At 38.6% G+C, this 18,229-nt stretch overlaps 1 protein-coding gene across 1 annotated transcript in view; it reads right to left on the bottom strand.

Annotated features, from left to right (window-relative positions):
* Positions 1-179: 179 nt before the first annotated feature.
* Positions 180-18,229, bottom strand: part of TPR (translocated promoter region, nuclear basket protein) — a 42,656-nt gene continuing 24,606 nt past the window's right edge. The window contains exons 33-51 of the mRNA XM_059822243.1: positions 17,934-18,132; positions 17,015-17,220; positions 16,238-16,299; positions 15,115-15,323; positions 14,532-14,804; positions 13,578-13,726; positions 12,641-12,724; positions 10,629-10,829; positions 9,113-9,244; positions 8,486-8,576; positions 7,830-8,014; positions 6,920-6,988; positions 5,649-5,743; positions 4,797-4,903; positions 3,919-4,014; positions 3,558-3,714; positions 1,878-1,996; positions 1,228-1,326; positions 180-235 (exon numbers count right to left, since the gene is read on the bottom strand). Of these exons, the coding sequence (XP_059678226.1) occupies positions 180-235; positions 1,228-1,326; positions 1,878-1,996; positions 3,558-3,714; positions 3,919-4,014; positions 4,797-4,903; positions 5,649-5,743; positions 6,920-6,988; positions 7,830-8,014; positions 8,486-8,576; positions 9,113-9,244; positions 10,629-10,829; positions 12,641-12,724; positions 13,578-13,726; positions 14,532-14,804; positions 15,115-15,323; positions 16,238-16,299; positions 17,015-17,220; positions 17,934-18,132 (2,589 nt within the window). The remainder of the gene's footprint in view (positions 236-1,227; positions 1,327-1,877; positions 1,997-3,557; positions 3,715-3,918; positions 4,015-4,796; positions 4,904-5,648; positions 5,744-6,919; positions 6,989-7,829; positions 8,015-8,485; positions 8,577-9,112; positions 9,245-10,628; positions 10,830-12,640; positions 12,725-13,577; positions 13,727-14,531; positions 14,805-15,114; positions 15,324-16,237; positions 16,300-17,014; positions 17,221-17,933; positions 18,133-18,229) is intronic.

Below are 18,229 nucleotides of genomic sequence, written 5' to 3'. Positions count from 1 at the left end.
AAAAAGATGCCATTTGAATGTTGACATTTTGTCTAATTTTATTAATAAAGACATTGAAATGTGTGTGCACACAAATCTAAGTATAAAATGCTGCTTTAAGCTCAGGCTTCATTACACTAAAGCAACCACAGGCAAACTGGCACTTGTGTATACACAGCTGTAATTACTTTACAGATCATTTAACTAATATTTCCTCTGTTCAGGCCTCCTCTGCCTCCCATTGCATGAGTTACACCTGTGGTGGGAAAGAAAACAAATGCATTAATAGAAATCCTTTTCACCCTTTTAATCAACCATTGGTACTTGTGATACTTCACCCTTCCCTAAGGAACTGCTACTGCAGTGGAGCTCTTCCCTTCTGATAAAATTCAAGCTCCCCCTTCCTCCCCTAGAGCCTGGTGATATGGATACATTACATTTCTGTCATTTAAAAGAATGTTGTTGGCTTGTGATCCTATCTTGGGCCCTGTGCTGAAGGAACAGGCATAGCACTCTTACCATATTTGAAATCAGTTAGTCCTTCCCTTTTGTTATTAAAGAAAGGGTGGTAGACTAGAAAGAAAATATCTCCTAGGTCCACCTCCTCACTTCTTTTTTTCTTTAAAATACCAGATACCGATATTTCAATGCTACTAGCAAGTCATCTACATTGTTAAAATAACGCCAAACTGAATATAATTCATCTAAGGATTTTTCCTAATACAGAAGTTGCAAACAATAATTTATTGGCATGGTTTAACTACAAAAATCTGTAATACTTCCATAAACTTTTTTTGATGTGGTGGTTTTTTTTTTTTAAATCAGTGTAACACATAGTGAGATAATAACTGGAATCCCTATGTACCAAATGGGAAACTGATACGTAATGTTAAAAACAGACTTCTAAACTTATATTCTAACATAATTTTTTAAAATCTTCTTTTAAAAAATTCGCAAAGTTTAAGATCTACTGCACTTTACTTTCTCTCCATTGATAAGAACTAAGTGCCACACAAGAAGAAAGTTTGCCTATCTATAAAACGCTCAGACTAACATACTAAAATGACACTACAGAGCTCTTAGGGTACCATACGAAAGCTAGGGCAGGGATGCTGTATTATTTAATGTCTTACAAGCAAACAGAAGCGTATAAAGTAGTGCTTCACATACGGTTCCCCACAGTAAAAATGTACTAAAAACTTGTTCTAAAGAAAAGGAATCTGAATTTGAGCAACCACGAACACTTACCCCTCTGTCTGTTGAACTGACGGCCACGAACACCAGTTCTTAACGTTGGTGGCTGAAGCCTGACCCGTCGAAACGGCTTAGGCTGATTACTGCTTGTGTCTGTGAGGAAGTGGAAATGCAGGAAAGAATGTCTGTGTCTATTAGTTTCTCACTGTTAATGTTTACATGATTTGATACGCATTATGCTCTCGAATTTACTTTAAAATTATGAAGGTGCATACTTATTTCATTGACATCTTCTCTGATATAAATAAAAGCCTCAAAACAAGTTTAAGTTTGGGACTTCTTTCATCACCTATGCTAGGTGGTAAATTGGTAACTCAACAGTGATTTACTTCCTGATGATTCTCTGATGATTTAATTGAGTGAAAAAATATTTTTAAATCTGACATCAAACACAACAGTGGATAGAATCACCAGATAGCAATACCTTTTGCTCCTTGAAACATTATTCTTACTACAGCCTACTCTAGTTACTGCGGTCCAAGTAAAAACTGTTTGCCGTTAGGACTAAAGGCATCAAAATGTGATCTAAAAGTTCATTCTTACTTTGTGTATCTTGGCTATCAGCAGTGCATGATGCTGGTCCAAAAAGTTCCCACACTTAATGAAATGGTATGAAACAACCGCTTCCAGCAATTGACCCGTACCTGCAGACGAACTAGAAGGAGGATCTTGACTAGTCGAAGGAAGATCAGACTCATCAGATGCTTGAACAGATTCTTCTTCTTGCTGGCTGTCAATTTCTAGGCCTGCTTCTGAAGTAATTCTAGGAGAGAAGGAGGGGGAGAAAAATATGTAAGTGTATTCACATAGTTTCAAAAAACTCAGGAAAAAAGCACCATCTTGGAGCAGAAGGATTCCTATGCAAATGTCTTTCCCCAGAAATTCTCACCATTCTTTTTTCTGTTTTGTTGTGTCCCCCCTGCCCCAATCATGAAAGATTTATCTGGCTTTTAGAAAAATAACAATATAATCTCCTTGAAATGCAGCCCAACTCCAGATGCATATTCAACACACTAACTGTATTTCAGAGAAGGTCATAGAAGCTATTTAATAACAATAACTAAAAACCTAATGTGATGGTGGTGTGTATTTCTGGATAGGAGAAGAATGAAGTGGAGGGACCACGCTGACTGGTTATGCCTAAACATAACTTCTAGGTATTGCACCAGTGAGTGATTTGGACTCTGTCTTCAAAAGATGAAATCCAAAAAGCATTATAGGGCTGGAAAAAAATTAAACATTCAATTTAGTTTAAATGCAGCTCACTTTTTGGTATACATTTTATTTACCTTGATTAGTATATAAAAACTGTTAGAAGATGATAACTAAACCTCACAAACTGTAGGAAATATCTGTTCTCTACTAGCAACAGACTGACTTGCTCTTCTATCAAGCTAAAAGCCTGTTCCAAACTACGGATTGTTCTGTGAACCACTTAGGTCCTCTATGGATATACTTCTCATTGACTAAAGATGAGATGGTTTTGTAAGAAACAAATACAAGACCTTAACATTAGAATACCCATCGTATGCTCTATCTACTCGCAGGGAGACTATTGCAGTCCAAGTTGGTGCTGCATCAGGAAAACCATGTGGCATATTTAACTTGCGGCAGTAACATTTCATTTTCTTATGACCTCCTGCAATCAGCAGAATAAAGTTTAGGTAAATTGTGTACTATGTAACTTTTACTATTATGCAACCAATAAAAATCAAAAGTAAAATATAGCATAAAATGATAACCTATCCCCTTTTAGATTTGTAATGTATTTGATTGTAATATAAAATATAGCAATTATTGTAAGTATTAAAAATTGCACCTGCAAAGTGGAAGACAAAACCATTTGTCTACCAAATTCTTAAGAACTTCTTATTCCCCTCCCTTGTGCTACATCTTTTGTACTTTCACCGAATGACTTGATTATATACGCTTGTTTTGTAATGAGGAGTGATTTTCTCTACTAACAAACAGGAATGCTTTAGCCATTATTCTACAAACCCCGGTCCTTCAAACTGGGGCCTTTACCATCAGTATTTGACTACTACAGAGCCCTCTGCATTCTGAAAAAATACAGAAATATTTTTTTTTTGGTGACTTTTATATTAGCTATGTTAAATCAGAAGAAAAATCAGAAGAAAATCTTTGGGTTTAGATGAAAAGGTCAGATTGTTCTACTTCACAAAATTACTAAGTCCTGTTCAAGCTGTCCTTCCTACCAGAACAGGTTAAATTGAAAAATTAATCACAGGCACACTTGGATGAAAACAAATCATTAAAACTAACATGACATCAAGTCTTAGTGAACCACGCAAGTCACAGTTTACCCTTCAGATTCTGCCTCTGCAAATACTTCATCCCCATCGTCACCCGCTCCAGCCTCTGTAGTGGTGGACAGATTGCCAGTAGATGTCGTAACCATTGGAACCGACTGAGAAGCATGCTCTGAAGCATCAGCTGATGCACTTTCAGTAAAAACTGTCACTGCACAGGAAAGGTAGTTTAATAAACATCAAGTTAGTTTGAATTTCCTACAGAAAATCTATGGAAATCTTAGGCACGTCAGGGAAAGGGCTACTGAATACTCCTGACGTAGCAATAAGCCCTATAACAACAATTATCTAATTCTTTTCTGGAAAGTCAAGGTTTCCAACCTTTACTTCAGCCTGCAAATTTCTTGCCACTTACCTGGTGCTGCTACTTGTAATGGTGTTGTGGGAACACTACGACCACCTGACTCTTCCTCATGAGCAAGGAATAGTGGGGTTTCATACATTCCTAAACCTGCAACACAAAGTTTTAGTGCCAATTAAAACAGCCAGCTAAAAGCCAGATTGACTGTCTTCTCTTTGTACACTTGATGAAATCCATTGATTTGTACTTAAATATGGAGATTATTTTAAGCTGTTTTGAGTTACTGCCAGAGCTAATTATAATTTATTGAAAGGTAAAACCCTTGATGAAAATATTTCTATTCGTTTGACTTTCATCCTCTTCTTATGCCATTATTTTGCTGTGAGCTTTCTTCAAAGAACAGCATGCTGCTCCATGCTGATGGGGATGCAGGGGAAATGGACTGATTCAGCACAACAGCAAACACAGTATAGACCAATTGCCTGGCCACCTCTTAGCAGGTAAGGATATATCCCAAAAAGACTTCTTTGTGTTTGCTGTTTTCCACTATTATTTTACTACAGGAAAGCTACAAGCAACAGTAAAATTAAAGTTAAAAGCCAGTCCCTCAGTATTTCATTTCTCCTTAAATGAAGTTTCTCGTGCCCAGCAGGCAATTTGTCCTACACAAAGTTTCAGCTTCTCTGGTTCACAAGCCTGTTCTTCCTACCCACAGAAGCACTCTACTTTTTAAACCATATTACAAATAGAAGTGCAGCAGCTTGAAGGAAACACCTTTTTGCTTTCTGTTAGTCTCTCTCTGCTGACAATTATTTAGGTGTTGAAAGTTTCCACATTTCAACAAGCACCTGAAGTTGAATTGCATTTTACTGACTGCGTTATTTGTTTTTCACTCTAGCAACCACGTAAAAGAAAGTACAGAAATGGTTTACCTCCTTGTGATGCAAGCTGACCAAGATCAGAGTGACTTGAGCTAGTTTGTGGCATATCTTCAGGGGGTCCAAATCTGAATCTAGGAACTCCAGCTACCTGGGGGGAACTATCAAAATAAAGATTTAAGGAATTCTGCAATTTTCCCAATGATTAGGGAGGGGGGAAAAAAAGGAAAGACAAGGGAAAAAAGGAAAGACAAGGGAAAAAAGGAAAGACAAGGGAAAAAAGGAAAGACAAGGGAAAAAAAAGAAAAAAAAAAAAGGACAACTTTCTGACCAAAACAAGAGAACCAATTATGCATGAGATAAAATTAATTAATACTGACCAAAAAATCAGCTAAACTACCGCTAATTGAATAGCAATTAGTTTCTCAACGTTATTTGGACTGCGTCTGAAATCAGTAAAACAGTCCTGAAGAGAATATTCATTATTCATCCTATGACTTCTCACAATTTTAAGTGGATTGCTGAACATGTTCAGAACCACCCCAAATCCAAAAACGGAGGTAACTTCTCCTACTTTCATTGGTAATATTAGGGGGTGGTGGGGGTGGTGGAGAGAGCTGGGAAGGTAATGAAATAGAAGAACCTATTTTTTTTTGCCTAATCTCTTCTTAAGTCAGTAAGTAACAATACATCGGAGATGATCTGCCTCCTAATTTGGTGAAAAGTTTCATGATACACAGTTCAAATACTGATTACTTATTGGTAGATGCAGTCATCTATCATACTACTTCGCACGTTTTAGCACATTACTCCAATCACAAGTTCATTTCATTTGAATTTATTTTCATTCCACTGAAAACCAGAAAGAAAGAAATGCATTTTCTTTTTTTCTTTACATTTACTTACTGAATGGCTTCTGCAAACCCATCTGTACGATGTGGAACTACAAGAGTTGGTGTGCTTGGAACTGTTCTGTCCTCATCATCAAAGAAGTGTTGCTGCTGGAAAAAAAGAGACTGGTATGAGAGCCTACAATGTATTTCCAGTTTCTACCAAGCCAAGTTAAAGGCTGGTTTGCTTTTTGCACATTGCCCAGTGGAACAAAGACAGATTTAGCCCTAACAAAATTCTTGACTAATTTCATACATCTAAATCTGAGCTAGTTATATAGATCACCCTTACAGACGATGAAGAAACCCAAACCAAACAAAAATAAAACCGATACACTTGCAGGGCACCCATCTTTCAAAGGATTTTTAGTAATCAAAGTGCCACATCTCCCTGTTGACTACAACGGAATCTTAGGGTGACTCATTCATAGGAACATGTGGCACTTTGATGGTACGATGAACTCATGGAGTAGATTTCTAAAAATCCTTTGAAAGATGGGTGCCTACCATATGGGATTTTTCACGTATCAAATCATCTGTTCCCTATAGACTCGTGTCCTTTGTTCCTGCACTGCCTACAAAGCCAGAAATCTCAGCTCCCTCCTCCCTCATCCTTCGTAAGGCATTCTCTTCATCTCCCTGTCTTCCTCCCATAACTTTCAAATCTTTCTCTCCAAAATATTCCCAAACTCCCTCCCACGTGTTCAGTTATTGTCTAGGCAAAAATCAGTAGGTACTGAGGCCAGTTCCAAGCAGAAATTGAATGACAGGTACACGCAAGCCAAGTAGAATCAAAAACTGAGCTGATGCCTTTGATCTCAGAAAAGATACTTTTTTAGTCAGTCTTTCTCCTCTCCCTCACTGAACTTGCATTCATTCTGTCAAATACAGGTAAAGTTGGATAAAGGGTTCAAAATTAGCTGAAGGAGAGAGACAGAAAGCATAAATGAATTAGCCTTGTTTCCTTAGGATGAGGCTGAAAACTTCCCCTCCTCCCTCCAGTAATATATCCACTCTAAAGACTGATTCTAAAAACAAATAATTAAAACTGCCTTGGACAAAACCAATTCAATCTCTTTTGAAGAGCTTTAGCTTCCTGGGACTTTTCTAGTATTTGCCTCCTATTAATATAGAAATTAACAGGACTAAGCTATTATCTGCAAGGCTACAGAAACCATCCCACGTCTGAAGTCAGTGGCTAGACTTCTTTAAAAACCAAAATAAAACCCAAGAGTTATGAATGTTCCCTCAATGCAGGTTTTTAGTAGTACACTTTTGCATACTTACCATCCCACCTATACCAGGAGTTAGCTGAAGTCCACGCCCCACTGACTGTCTTCGAGTCATCTGGATTCTCTTTATAGTAAAGAAAAAATGAAGTAGTGTGAATGCTTTCCTGGAATTCTAATAACATGTTCAATCAGAGCCAAGGATAGTGGCTAAATGAGGAAGTGTAACAATTACATGTCAGTGTACAACACTGCTCAGCACAAGCATCATACCTTCTTAAAGAACAGACCATGGCAGCAGCTACTCCACATCTCATATCTGCTGCCTGGTCTAACCACAAAAAAGAATCATGTAGGTTTAAACTCTGGGTAAGTGACATTACTATTTTACTCAACTTTATACTGAGGACAGAAAACTTGAACACAGAAATATGGTGGCCCTAAGCCTCAGAAGTAGTTAATGGTAAAGGATAATTTCAGTCAGGATATTTTTACAAAATTCAGGTTGTGATGTTTTAATTTACAAAACCTATAGGTCTACATCAAAGCATAATCACAGGTCAGGCACTGACTGTGAAAGGTTTATCTTAGAAAATGAATGGCAACATTCCTTTGCCCAATCTGCTTTGGGGCAGAGACTAATAAAAATCCCTGCCAACCTGTCTGAGTTACAACCTGTTCAAGAACAGCTTTTGTAGTGGAAATATCAGCAGTCACTGACCGAAACAACACTGGTATAGTAACTTCAAGTACAAATCCATCATGAGTGCCTCACTGCTTTTAATGTTCCCTGTCCAGCCATAATCTGCAGGATGAGACATGTTAAGTCAGTTTGCTCAGCTACCATTTTTAGGATGCTAAATAGATGTCATCTATTTTTACAACAGGCAGAGTACTTAGGTTTTATTTAGAAGATATTGTACAGTAATTTTTAAAAAGTATTCTGAACTGCTAAAGATGATTTATACCTGTACTGGGGGACCCAGTTCTTGAGGAGGAGCATGAATAGTTAGTCGTGGGGGCAGTGGATGTGGTGGTCTGCGCGGTGACTGGGGGGGCCGAGGGGCCTGTCTCTCTGAGGCAGATGATGGCTGCTGTTCTCTTGAACTTTCATGAGGAAAAGTGGACTCCGCAGCACTTGTACTGCCTTCTCCTAAAACATACAGGAGTATAGAGGAGTAAACCCATGTTCTCCAAACCGAGGTGAAAACATGAAGGCAAGTCTTCAAATTCTGCTACCAGATTAACACAGATGTTTTTACCCTTGCAAGAGTGGGAACAGCTCAGTACTGTTATTTAAAATTACTTAAAAGAGGCCTTGTGCAGCTACATCAACACCAGCAAACTGTTGATTATTCAAGCGCTGATTTAGGGAGAGGTGTTTAACCTACTGAGCCATCAACAGCAGTTCCCATAGCAACCAGAGCTTGCAGGGTTTTCAAAGGAATGTAGAATATATCCAGAAAAGAACATTTCAAAGGAATCTACATTTCAGGTTAAAATGGTGCTTAGCATTTTGCCTTACATTCTTACTTTTAAGTGCATATTTTAACACATGCAAAATAGCTTCTAGATTCCCCCCCCTTACAAACTCAGACTTTGAAGAAACATGGAATAACCATACCACTGTTTTGAGAATCTGCTGCCCTCTGGTTGCTTTCACCTCCTCCCATGCTTTCCTCAGTTTCTGTTCCAGGATCTGTACCATCAGCACCCTAAAAAAACCCCACATAAACATAATATGACTTAGCACTAAACAACTTATAGGCTGTAAAGAGAATATAAAAGCAGTAAAAAAGTATTCAGAAAGTAAACAAAGTCAAATACATGAAAATCTTAAACTATTTCTGTAAATATCTACAAAATCATGTAAATATATACAACTGTATGACATTTCAGAATTTTTGCATATCGGTACATACACAAACATGAACAATGTATGCCATGATCCCTTAATAATAACAGACGGTGAAATATCCAGCTTTTGAAGAAACTGCCTCACTAGCTTTGCAACTACAGTATTTGTTGCTGCCTCCTGTACTTTGCATTTTCATTCATTCCTCTTGAACATTCAAAGTTGATTTTTCTTGTGAAAACACAGAAATTACTGTCACCTACTAGCAGCCTCAATTTTCTGGGATGAATTCATACTAAGATCTTCTCTTTCAAGTACTCCAATCTGTGCAGAGGCATTACACCACCAATTTATTCCAAGAAATTTAACAGGCTATAAAAAAGGTACAAATCTCACCTCAGCATCATCTGCTTCATATCCATCATTACCATCAGCACTACCAGTTCCTTCGTTACTGTCATCACCTTCATCTCCCATCCCTGTGTCTTCATCATCATCCTCGTCTTCCTCTTCCTCATCCTCATAGTCCTATGATAAGACCATAAAAACCTTAAGGAAATGTGGAAACGGTATTGGAATAATTACACATGCTGAAGTGGTACACTTCGCTTTGTGGTACATAGACCATGTCTGTCTGCGGATCTCTTTCTGAAGATGTTCAGCATTTATTACCCACATGCAGTAAGTATATATTTTTCGATTGCTGTAGTAAGTTAACCTTGGCTGGCTGCCAGACACCCACCCAGCCACTCCCTCACTCTCTCCAACAGGACAAGGGTAGAAAATAAGATGGAAAAGCTTGAGGATCAAGATAAAGGCAGCCAGATCACTTACCAATTACCATTAAGGGCAAAACAGACTCAACTCGGTGAAAATTAATTTAATTTCTTGCCAATTAAAAATAGAATTGGATGGTGAGAAACAGACAAAAACTAGAACACCTTCCTCGCACCCCCTTCTTCCCAGACTCCACTTCATTCCCTCATTCTCAACTCCTCTTCCTCCTTCCCCACCCCAAGCAGGGCAGAGGGAACAAGGAATGGGAGGCTGTGGTCAATCCTTAACAGTTTCTTTCTGCTAGTCCTTCCTCCTCACACTTTTCCCCCTGCTCCAGCATGGGTCCTCTCCACAGACTCCAGTCCTTCAAGAACTAGTCCAGCAGTGGGTCATTCCCACTGAAGGGCTGCCATCCTTCAGGATAAACCTGCTCTCACATTTGCTCCTCTCCATGGGCTACAGCTCCTGGCAGTAGAGCCTACTCCTCCATGGGGTGCAGTTTCCTTCATGGAATATTCACATGCAGCACCATGGTCCTCTCCACAGGCTGCAGGGAAATACCTGCTCCATTGTGGTCTCTTCCATGGGCTAGAAAGAGTATCTGCTCCAATGCCTGGAGCACCTCCTTCCCCACATTCTTCTCCAACCGTGGTGTTTGCAGGATTGTTTCTCACATATTTCCCCCTCCCTCCTCACACTAACACTTCCATGCAGCGTTTTGCCCTTTCTTATATATGTTTCCACCAGCTGATGGGCTCAGCTGTGTCTGTCAGTGGGATCACTGCGGAGCCAGCTGGAACAGGCTGTGTCCGACACAGGGCAGCCCCCAGTTGCTCCTCACAGATACCACCCTCGTATGTTGAAAAACTCATATGTTGAATAGTCAGAGATAGTCTAGAGGCACTGTGGAATTTTATGACTTAAAAAAAAAATAAAAATAAAAAAAAAATCATCAAGCTGAATTAGCAAGTATCTTTAAAACACTAGAAGTCCAGACTACAAAAATACAGACTATTTATACAGTTAAAAAAAATAACTGATTAAATTAGTCCTGCACAGTGAGCTTTACATCTGATCAAAGATAAAGTCATAAATGAAGTAGTTCATAAATAATGCAATTCCATGATATACATACTTCCTGCTCGCCTTCATTTTCTTCATCATCATCATCATCATCATCGCTATCAATTACAATGACATCATCTCTCTTGGATTGACCATCCTGAGATGAAGAAGTATTTTGTTGGTCTGACTGAAGAGGTCCAAGATCTATTGGGATAGACTGAGAAGTTTCTTCACTATCTTCCATGGGAGTGTACTCTCCCTGTGTAACACCCTGTAAAAGATAAAGGTAAATTACCAGAGGAAACAAAATGAAATACGGCATATACAGTTTTCAAATGTTCATCAGGAAAGTGTCCTTTGTACTTCTAAGAGCTCCTAGCTCTCAACCTCAGTCAAATGGAAGGCTGCTCTACAACACAAGTACTTCATCCTTCACTACCAAATCTGATTTGGGATGGATGCCACCACTAGGGATACTGTATTCACATATCATGTATTTGAATGCACATCCATGAAAATCTGCTGTCTGAATGTTTAGCTGTCTACTTCGGATAACCAAGGAGCTATCACCAACACTTACACAATAAGCAAATACAGATACATGGAGCACTGTTGACAGCTGTGGCAGCACTCTGCCCTTACTTCACCTCCAGCCAGAACAATTGCCTGGTTAGAGGTGCACTCCCTGAGCACTCCACCAACACCGCAGTTACTGTCAGTGCACGAGACTGGTGATGGGGCAATGAGAAGAGAAAGAAACTCTGATGCTTACAAGAGAAACACTAGTTATCGCTGTTTCTTAATAACTAACCAAGACAGAAGAGTACAAGAGAGATTAGTGACAATCAACCGTAGCATTCAACTACAGACAACTAAAAGTCTCCCCAGGGTCAAGGAACAACCATCTCTCTTCTAAACATGAACTCTGAGCTGCTGTTTTAGAGTTCTTTTGGTCTGCAGGAACAGTAACACAATTCACATGATAGCCAGACACAGAGCTAGCAAACAGTTCTCTTTGCATTCAGCAGGTTTCTATATTCAAAACATTTGAACTGAATCTGACAAGTATGACTAAAAGTGTTCAGAAAAAAAACACATCAGATGGAGTCCCCCCACAACCTCTTAAAAAAAAAAAAAAAAAATCAGGACTCCACCACATACATTTTGTAGCATTCAAGACTTTTGGTTTAGGTATGATAACTAGGTTCTGTTATTTTCTGAACAACATGTCACTTTAATGTTGCAAATGGTGTCTAGCAGCAGAATTCAAATAATCACATTGAGTACTAGAACTGTTAATTAACGAAGGTTTAAAGATACCTGTGGAATAGAAAGCACACAGCTGGGATTTAAACGGGGAGATAAATGTTGGTCATACCTTTTAAACGTGTGAAGGGTACAAGGGGAAAAATGACTGGCTAAAGACTCAGTACCCACCACTGCTTAAAGAAAATACATTCCACACCTCAACATGAGGTTTTGCCAAGTTAGAGAATTATTGTAACACTTTTGCTTATTTCTGAGGTGAAAGGAGATTCACGGTTTTCACTTATATTTGGCTTTCTTAATACAGCTACCATGGGCATTTCACAGAACTAGAACCAAACCAACTTTTTTTCCTTGTTTATCACACCATGACACTAAGCTTGCTCAAGGATTTGTCAAATCTTTCTGTAAAAGAAAAGCCAGAAACCAAAGAGAAGTACTCCAAAGGAGTAAGAACTGAAAACTCAAATTCCATTTTAAGACTGTGACTCATTTAATCTCTGTATCTCAGTTTCACTATATGAAACTGGGATTAAGGATACTAGGATATCTAAACCAACACATCGAATTAAAATTCAAAATTGCAAAGCTTCATTAACATTCTGAATTTTACTTATATAGGTACATGTAGAGTGCAATAAATTGAGTATCCTTGAACACAGCAAGTCTAAACTTTAAATGGTTGTAAGTGGTACTGGAAATCTGCAAGATCTGATTTGAGATTTCATTTCTAAAAATATTGAGAGTTTGAAATAAAATAAAAAAAATAGCTATTTCTGCTGAAATGAAGATTTTCTTCTTTTCAAATACGCTTACTTCTCCAATTGAGTCTTGTGAGTCTTGATTGTATGTTTGAGCTTCTACCTCACCATCAGTGCTCTCTTCTGCTGTCACTTCCTCCTGAAAAAACATGTATTTTTCTTGTTTAAAACACATTATTAGCCCTAAAGTTCAGTTCTTTAAGACGTTTGAGATTTTTTAAGAAAATTATCTTTTCCCACAAAGATCATGGGCTACATTTTGTTCCCCTCTTACTATTATTCCTTAGCTCTGCTTTTATCTAGCACCTCAGATTTCTCTGCCCTGGAGAAATACAATTTCCCCATTCCAGTCCACTGGACCTCGGTGTCTCTGAATCTTTTCAGGACCAAAAAAAACCCCTCAAGGTTTCCCATTCCACCTCCATCCTCTCAGCTAACTAAGTGGTAATGTTCTTACACAACCTTGCCCTTTCCTGTTATGCAACATCCCTCACATACAGAGTGAATAAAACATCTTTGACTTCCTTAACGTTTTTCGTGAGTTGCCTGCTGTGAGGTTCTGTCCCAAGTTCATAACTTTTTTGCAGGACATCCCAATTCCCTCACACCAATATTTCACAGGCTTCTCCTGTAAGCTTTTCCATGGAACTCATCTTTGCTTCCCCGGCATCTCCTCAAGTATACTATTTCATTCCAGAATAACTGTAGATAATGACCTTCCAGACCACATTGAAAAATGTTTTAACTTCTTCCTCCTCAGTGCTAGGATATGGCCCTCTCTCTTCCATCCTACAGTTCACTAAGGGTTGCATCATGCATTGCAACTGGTATAACCTCTGCCTTTTATGATACCCAAACATAACTGCTTCCTCCCTGATAGATTGAAAAGTCATGTTAAGAATTAACTGACTTGCTCCGAGGTAATATACTCCCTCTTCCCATTAAAATCTTCCGAAGGGACAGATTAAGTAGCATTTTATGTTCTTACAAACCTCAGGCCCAACTCTCTGCATGCTTCTCAGTTTCTTTGGAAGAGGTACATCCACAGTTTCCTCTGAAATTTGGTCCGAGTTTTCCACAGTGTTATCCTCCTCTTCCTCTCGTGGACGTTTAGACAATGAAGAACTTGGGGTAGCTGAAACTTAAAAGAACCTCTCTGTTATTTTCAGAACAACAAATGTACAAAACAGAAAATCAAAAGGTTTTGTATTTTACTCTGGAAGTTCACCTCTTTTTCTGCATTGAATGATAACAAGTAGAATCAGATAGAATCACTTTGTGCCATTTCCTAGGACGTGAAAACATCAGCCCCTTTGGTTACAAGTCTCATGCTCTTGGACCTACACTCACAACCTGACTGAACCCAAATGTAAGCTTCAGGGTACAATTAAAATATTTTTTCCAACATCTTTGCTTCTGATAAGTTCACCTACAAGTTTAACAGAGTGTCAGCTAGGAAACAAAAAAAGCAGTTTACAAAAGTGTATTTTGGGGAATAAATATTCTACACCAAAATTTATACTACGTAGGGCAAACAGATGTGCAACAGTGTATCACATTGAGTAGCTTTAGTGCTCATCTCTCTATTTTATAGTACAGCTTAAGTAGCTTACTCATGACTCCTAAAATTAACCTTGCTCCAATAGTACCATGGAAACAGAGGCAGCAAGGTTTAATGTATTAAACCCCAACGCTGCTCTGAATAAACACACGAGTTCTTATTTTCTCCTTTAAGGAATGCAGTGACAACAGCACTTCAGAGGTACCATTTCTGAAGGTTCAAGAAAGGAGCCTAACCTCCGAAGTTTGTAAAATGTGCAATAAACTAAGGGGAAAAAAATAAAAGTAAATTCTTTTGCCGAAGTTAGGCCTGGTTTGACAACGGTTCAAATGGAGCTACTGAAAAGGAACTATTCAAAAAGGTAGGCCTATAAAATAAAACCAACCTGTGCCAAACACTGCTGTAGAAGTGGAGGGCCTCTCTATTTGAGAGCTCTGTACAACTTCTACAATGGTAGGGGATGGCTCCTGATTAGCGGGCTCAATCTGAGGATGGCTTTGCTGAGTGGGCTGCACAAAAGCAGTCGCTTGAGTCTGCTGCTGAACAGTCAAGATGGGCTGAGAGAGAGATGTCTGAACATTAGGACTGGTGGAACGCACAGACCCACTAGTGCTTCCAAAGACTGGAACATGCTCCACAGGTCCTTCTGACTGCATAGCTGAAAGGCAAACAGTAGCACGTTCAACTGTCTTCGTATTATCTAGTACAGTTCACATTTTCCATTTCAGAATGCCCTAAATAAGCGGATGCAGTGTTTTGCAGATTGAGTAACAATGCTTACACCCACCTTCAGTTGAGGAATCATTAACTTCATTGCAACGGAAGTGGTCACAGAAGTGCAATATTGATAGAGATGCAGGGACAATAAAACTATTTGAGGTACTTTCAAACTAATAATTACTGAGATTTCAAGGCACAGGTAGCATTTATGATTACTGTAGATCCTTATACTATACTAAAAAGCTCACCTTCCTGAGTCTCCACCTGTGTTGTAGGCATAACTGTGGCTGTTGGAGTAGTGGTAGGATTAGTGACTGTAGCAGGAGTAACCATTGGACGGATACTGGCTCTTGGAGTAGACTTATTCCCAGCTATTGCAGCAGCAGTCACTTTACTTGGAGTTGACACAACAGGAGTTGGTTTAATATTTGCTGTTGGTGGATCTGAAGTGCTAGCACTGAAAAACAGGATATTGGTTTCATCACAGTAGTGCAGAAAGCGGATTTTAAAAATACCAAATGTAAATATATTATCATAGCCAGAAATAATAATTTTTTAAGGTATAAAATTTAAAAGCCTGACAAGAGCATAATGAGTTGTCTTCCAAAATTTGTTTATAGTTAGAAAAAAGACAGACCCACTATGCCATCAGTAGCATTTTGTGCAGCTTAGAGATTTGACAGGTTTCTTCAAAGGTAATCAACTAGAAATCTGTAAGCAGATCAAAAGGAGCAGTGCATAGCTCATACTATTAGCTGTGCTGGGTCTTTATTACAGTGAGTAATACATCTTACATTAAAACTGATTCACTCAATACAGAGCAACATCATCTCTTGGTTGAGACAATGATCAGCCAAATTTTAAAAGGCATTTTTGAAAGCCTTGCTTTCAAAAGTATGCTGTCATAAAAACTGAAAGGGAATTTGTTACCTAAACTTAGTAATACAGTAATATTTCCCATTTTAGAGCTTAGTCATCGGACTATTTCATCTGTTGTTAGTTACCATCTATTTTTTCTCATGTTTGAGATTCTTGCACAAGGAAGGTCCCCCCTCCAAACCAAAAACGTTAAAGGTACCAATCAAAACTGTACAACATCAAGAATTTAAAAAATTTTAAAAATCTTTTACGTTTCCCAGATACCATGTTCCTGGTGGCTAATACGACAATTTAACAGCTTAAAAGCTTTATTAGTGAAATGTAGCTGAGAAAAGAGGAGGAACATATTATGTCCATCAGTATCTTCAAAGCTGCTTTGAAAAACTGTGAAAAGCCGGTGGCTTACTGAGAAAGAAGAGCAACTAGATGAAGACAAAAGCAAAAAACACCAACCATAGAAACTCTGCAAAAACCCAAATCCCTTCAACTCACATTCCTCTTTCACCTGAAGCTGGAGTAGACTTGAGTGAGATTTGCCTCTGCTGTTCTGGGACCTGTTAAGTAGGAAACAGAAGTATCATGCCATGTAAATAGGAAACAGAGCGAGTAATTTGGTGAAATACTTCAGCAGACAGAGCAATGATTGTCAGTAAAAAGATCTAACAGATTTGCTGGCATACCTAGTCAGACTCCCATGATTACTGCAAATTCTCCAAAACAAATCATACCAGTCACACCAAGTATGTAAACCAATTCAGTAACTTCTCAGGTATTTTCTGAAGCTATTGAGACAACAGCAGCTAGAACCCATTATACTGAATGCACGGATAAAAATACAAAAATAGAGAGCAGAGTGCAAACAGCTCACTGGCTAATTCACTCTGAACGATATAGCTTTATCCTTGTTAGCACCGGGAATTCTGACTAAGGCAGGAAATAAGTTTCAAATTAAGTTCCGAATCCTTACTAAAGCCAACTTGTATTCTTTTCAAAACCCGGGGACAGTGGAACTTGAATAGAGCGCAGTTTGTTGGACTCAGTGATAGTTTTTAATTTTCTTTTTTTTTTTTTTTAATTGAAGTGTAGGAGCGCTACGACAAGAACTTCCATCTGCTATTTAGGATGTTTAGAGATAATACCTTCACGTAAAGTAGTCCTGAGTATTAACTGGACAATGGTGCTCGTACTGACAGCTGTTGTTCTCCTTCAGTCATGAGACATGCAAGCTGTTCATTTCCTCTCACACAGCTAGCTAAAATGATTTTGTACCTTGTTTGTGGACTCTGGTGGCTCATCTCGCTGTTCATGGTGTCGCTCCTGCTGCTCTCTAAGCTCTCTTTCCAGACGGCAGATTCGACCTTCATACTGTGATTTGAGTGCACTCATGCGCACCTCCAACTCAGTCTTCTGCTCTTCTAATGAGCTGCTCTTTTGCTTCCACTCTTCATTTTCTTTAGTTAGCTGTTCTTTCGTACCTAATTGAATAGGAAAGAATTCAGTCTTGCCACTGTAAAGCTGACTGCTAAGTCTCTGCATGCTGAATACCTGGCTGTTTTAATGGGTTACTGAAGGATTTTGAAATCTTAAAACCGTTAAGCTATCAAGGAGCTTTTAGAGGCAATTTTAACTTTCACATGCCATTTTTCTATTTAATTGCAATTAAATGAAAATAAATTAAAAATACAAAAATATATAATAAATGTATATAAATAAAAAATCAAATAAAGAAGTAGTCACAAAAGAACAAGATGTTTTCGGCAAGGTCTTACACCATCATTCCTCTCAACATCAATTAGAATAGAGGAGGCAGTATGTTTTGCACCTGTATACTTAGAGAAGGCAAGAGGGAAGGGGAGAATTACCCAAGTTGTTAGTAGAGTCAGTCTGCTCTAATCAACAGAGGGTAAAAAATGGGGGTTATCATGCTGGCTGGCCAAAACTGAGCAAAACTTTTTTTTACCTCCAGTGTACAGCTAGTTATATACTTTTATCATCTCCTGAAGGAATTAAATTTTAAATTTTAGAATAATTCCTGTAACATCTAATCTAGAAAAAAAACTTTTTTAAGTAAAACATGAAATAGGCCATATTTTCCCAAGCATCCTGTCTAAATGCTTTTCCTTAGGAGTAAGCAAAACCCCAAACAGAAGACGACATCGTAAGGACAGAAAAAAAATAAGTGTAATACCAGCTAACTGTGCAATTTTCTGCTTCGCTGCAAGCAAGGTCTTTCTAGTTTTCTCTTCCTTCTCAGTGATCTGTTGCCTGAGCTGTTCTTCCTGCGTAGTCTTCTCTTGGAGATCTTGATGAAAACGAGCAAGTTCTGATTGTAGCTGCGTTATCTGCTCCTGAAGATTTCTGACTTCAGTTTCCTTTTCTGCTATAGTCTAGAGAGAGAGATTGCAACTATTGGCCACAACGAGCTACTTTGGCAAATATACAGCCTAACAAGCTCCAAGGACATAGTATTAGCTGGCTGCTGTA

Source organism: Gavia stellata, chromosome 10 (assembly GCF_030936135.1).
Source record: "Gavia stellata isolate bGavSte3 chromosome 10, bGavSte3.hap2, whole genome shotgun sequence".
NCBI classification, from domain to species: Eukaryota; Metazoa; Chordata; class Aves; order Gaviiformes; family Gaviidae; genus Gavia; species Gavia stellata.
The sequence above is the reverse complement of the archived record's forward strand: the minus strand, read 5'-3'. Positions and strand labels throughout refer to the sequence as shown.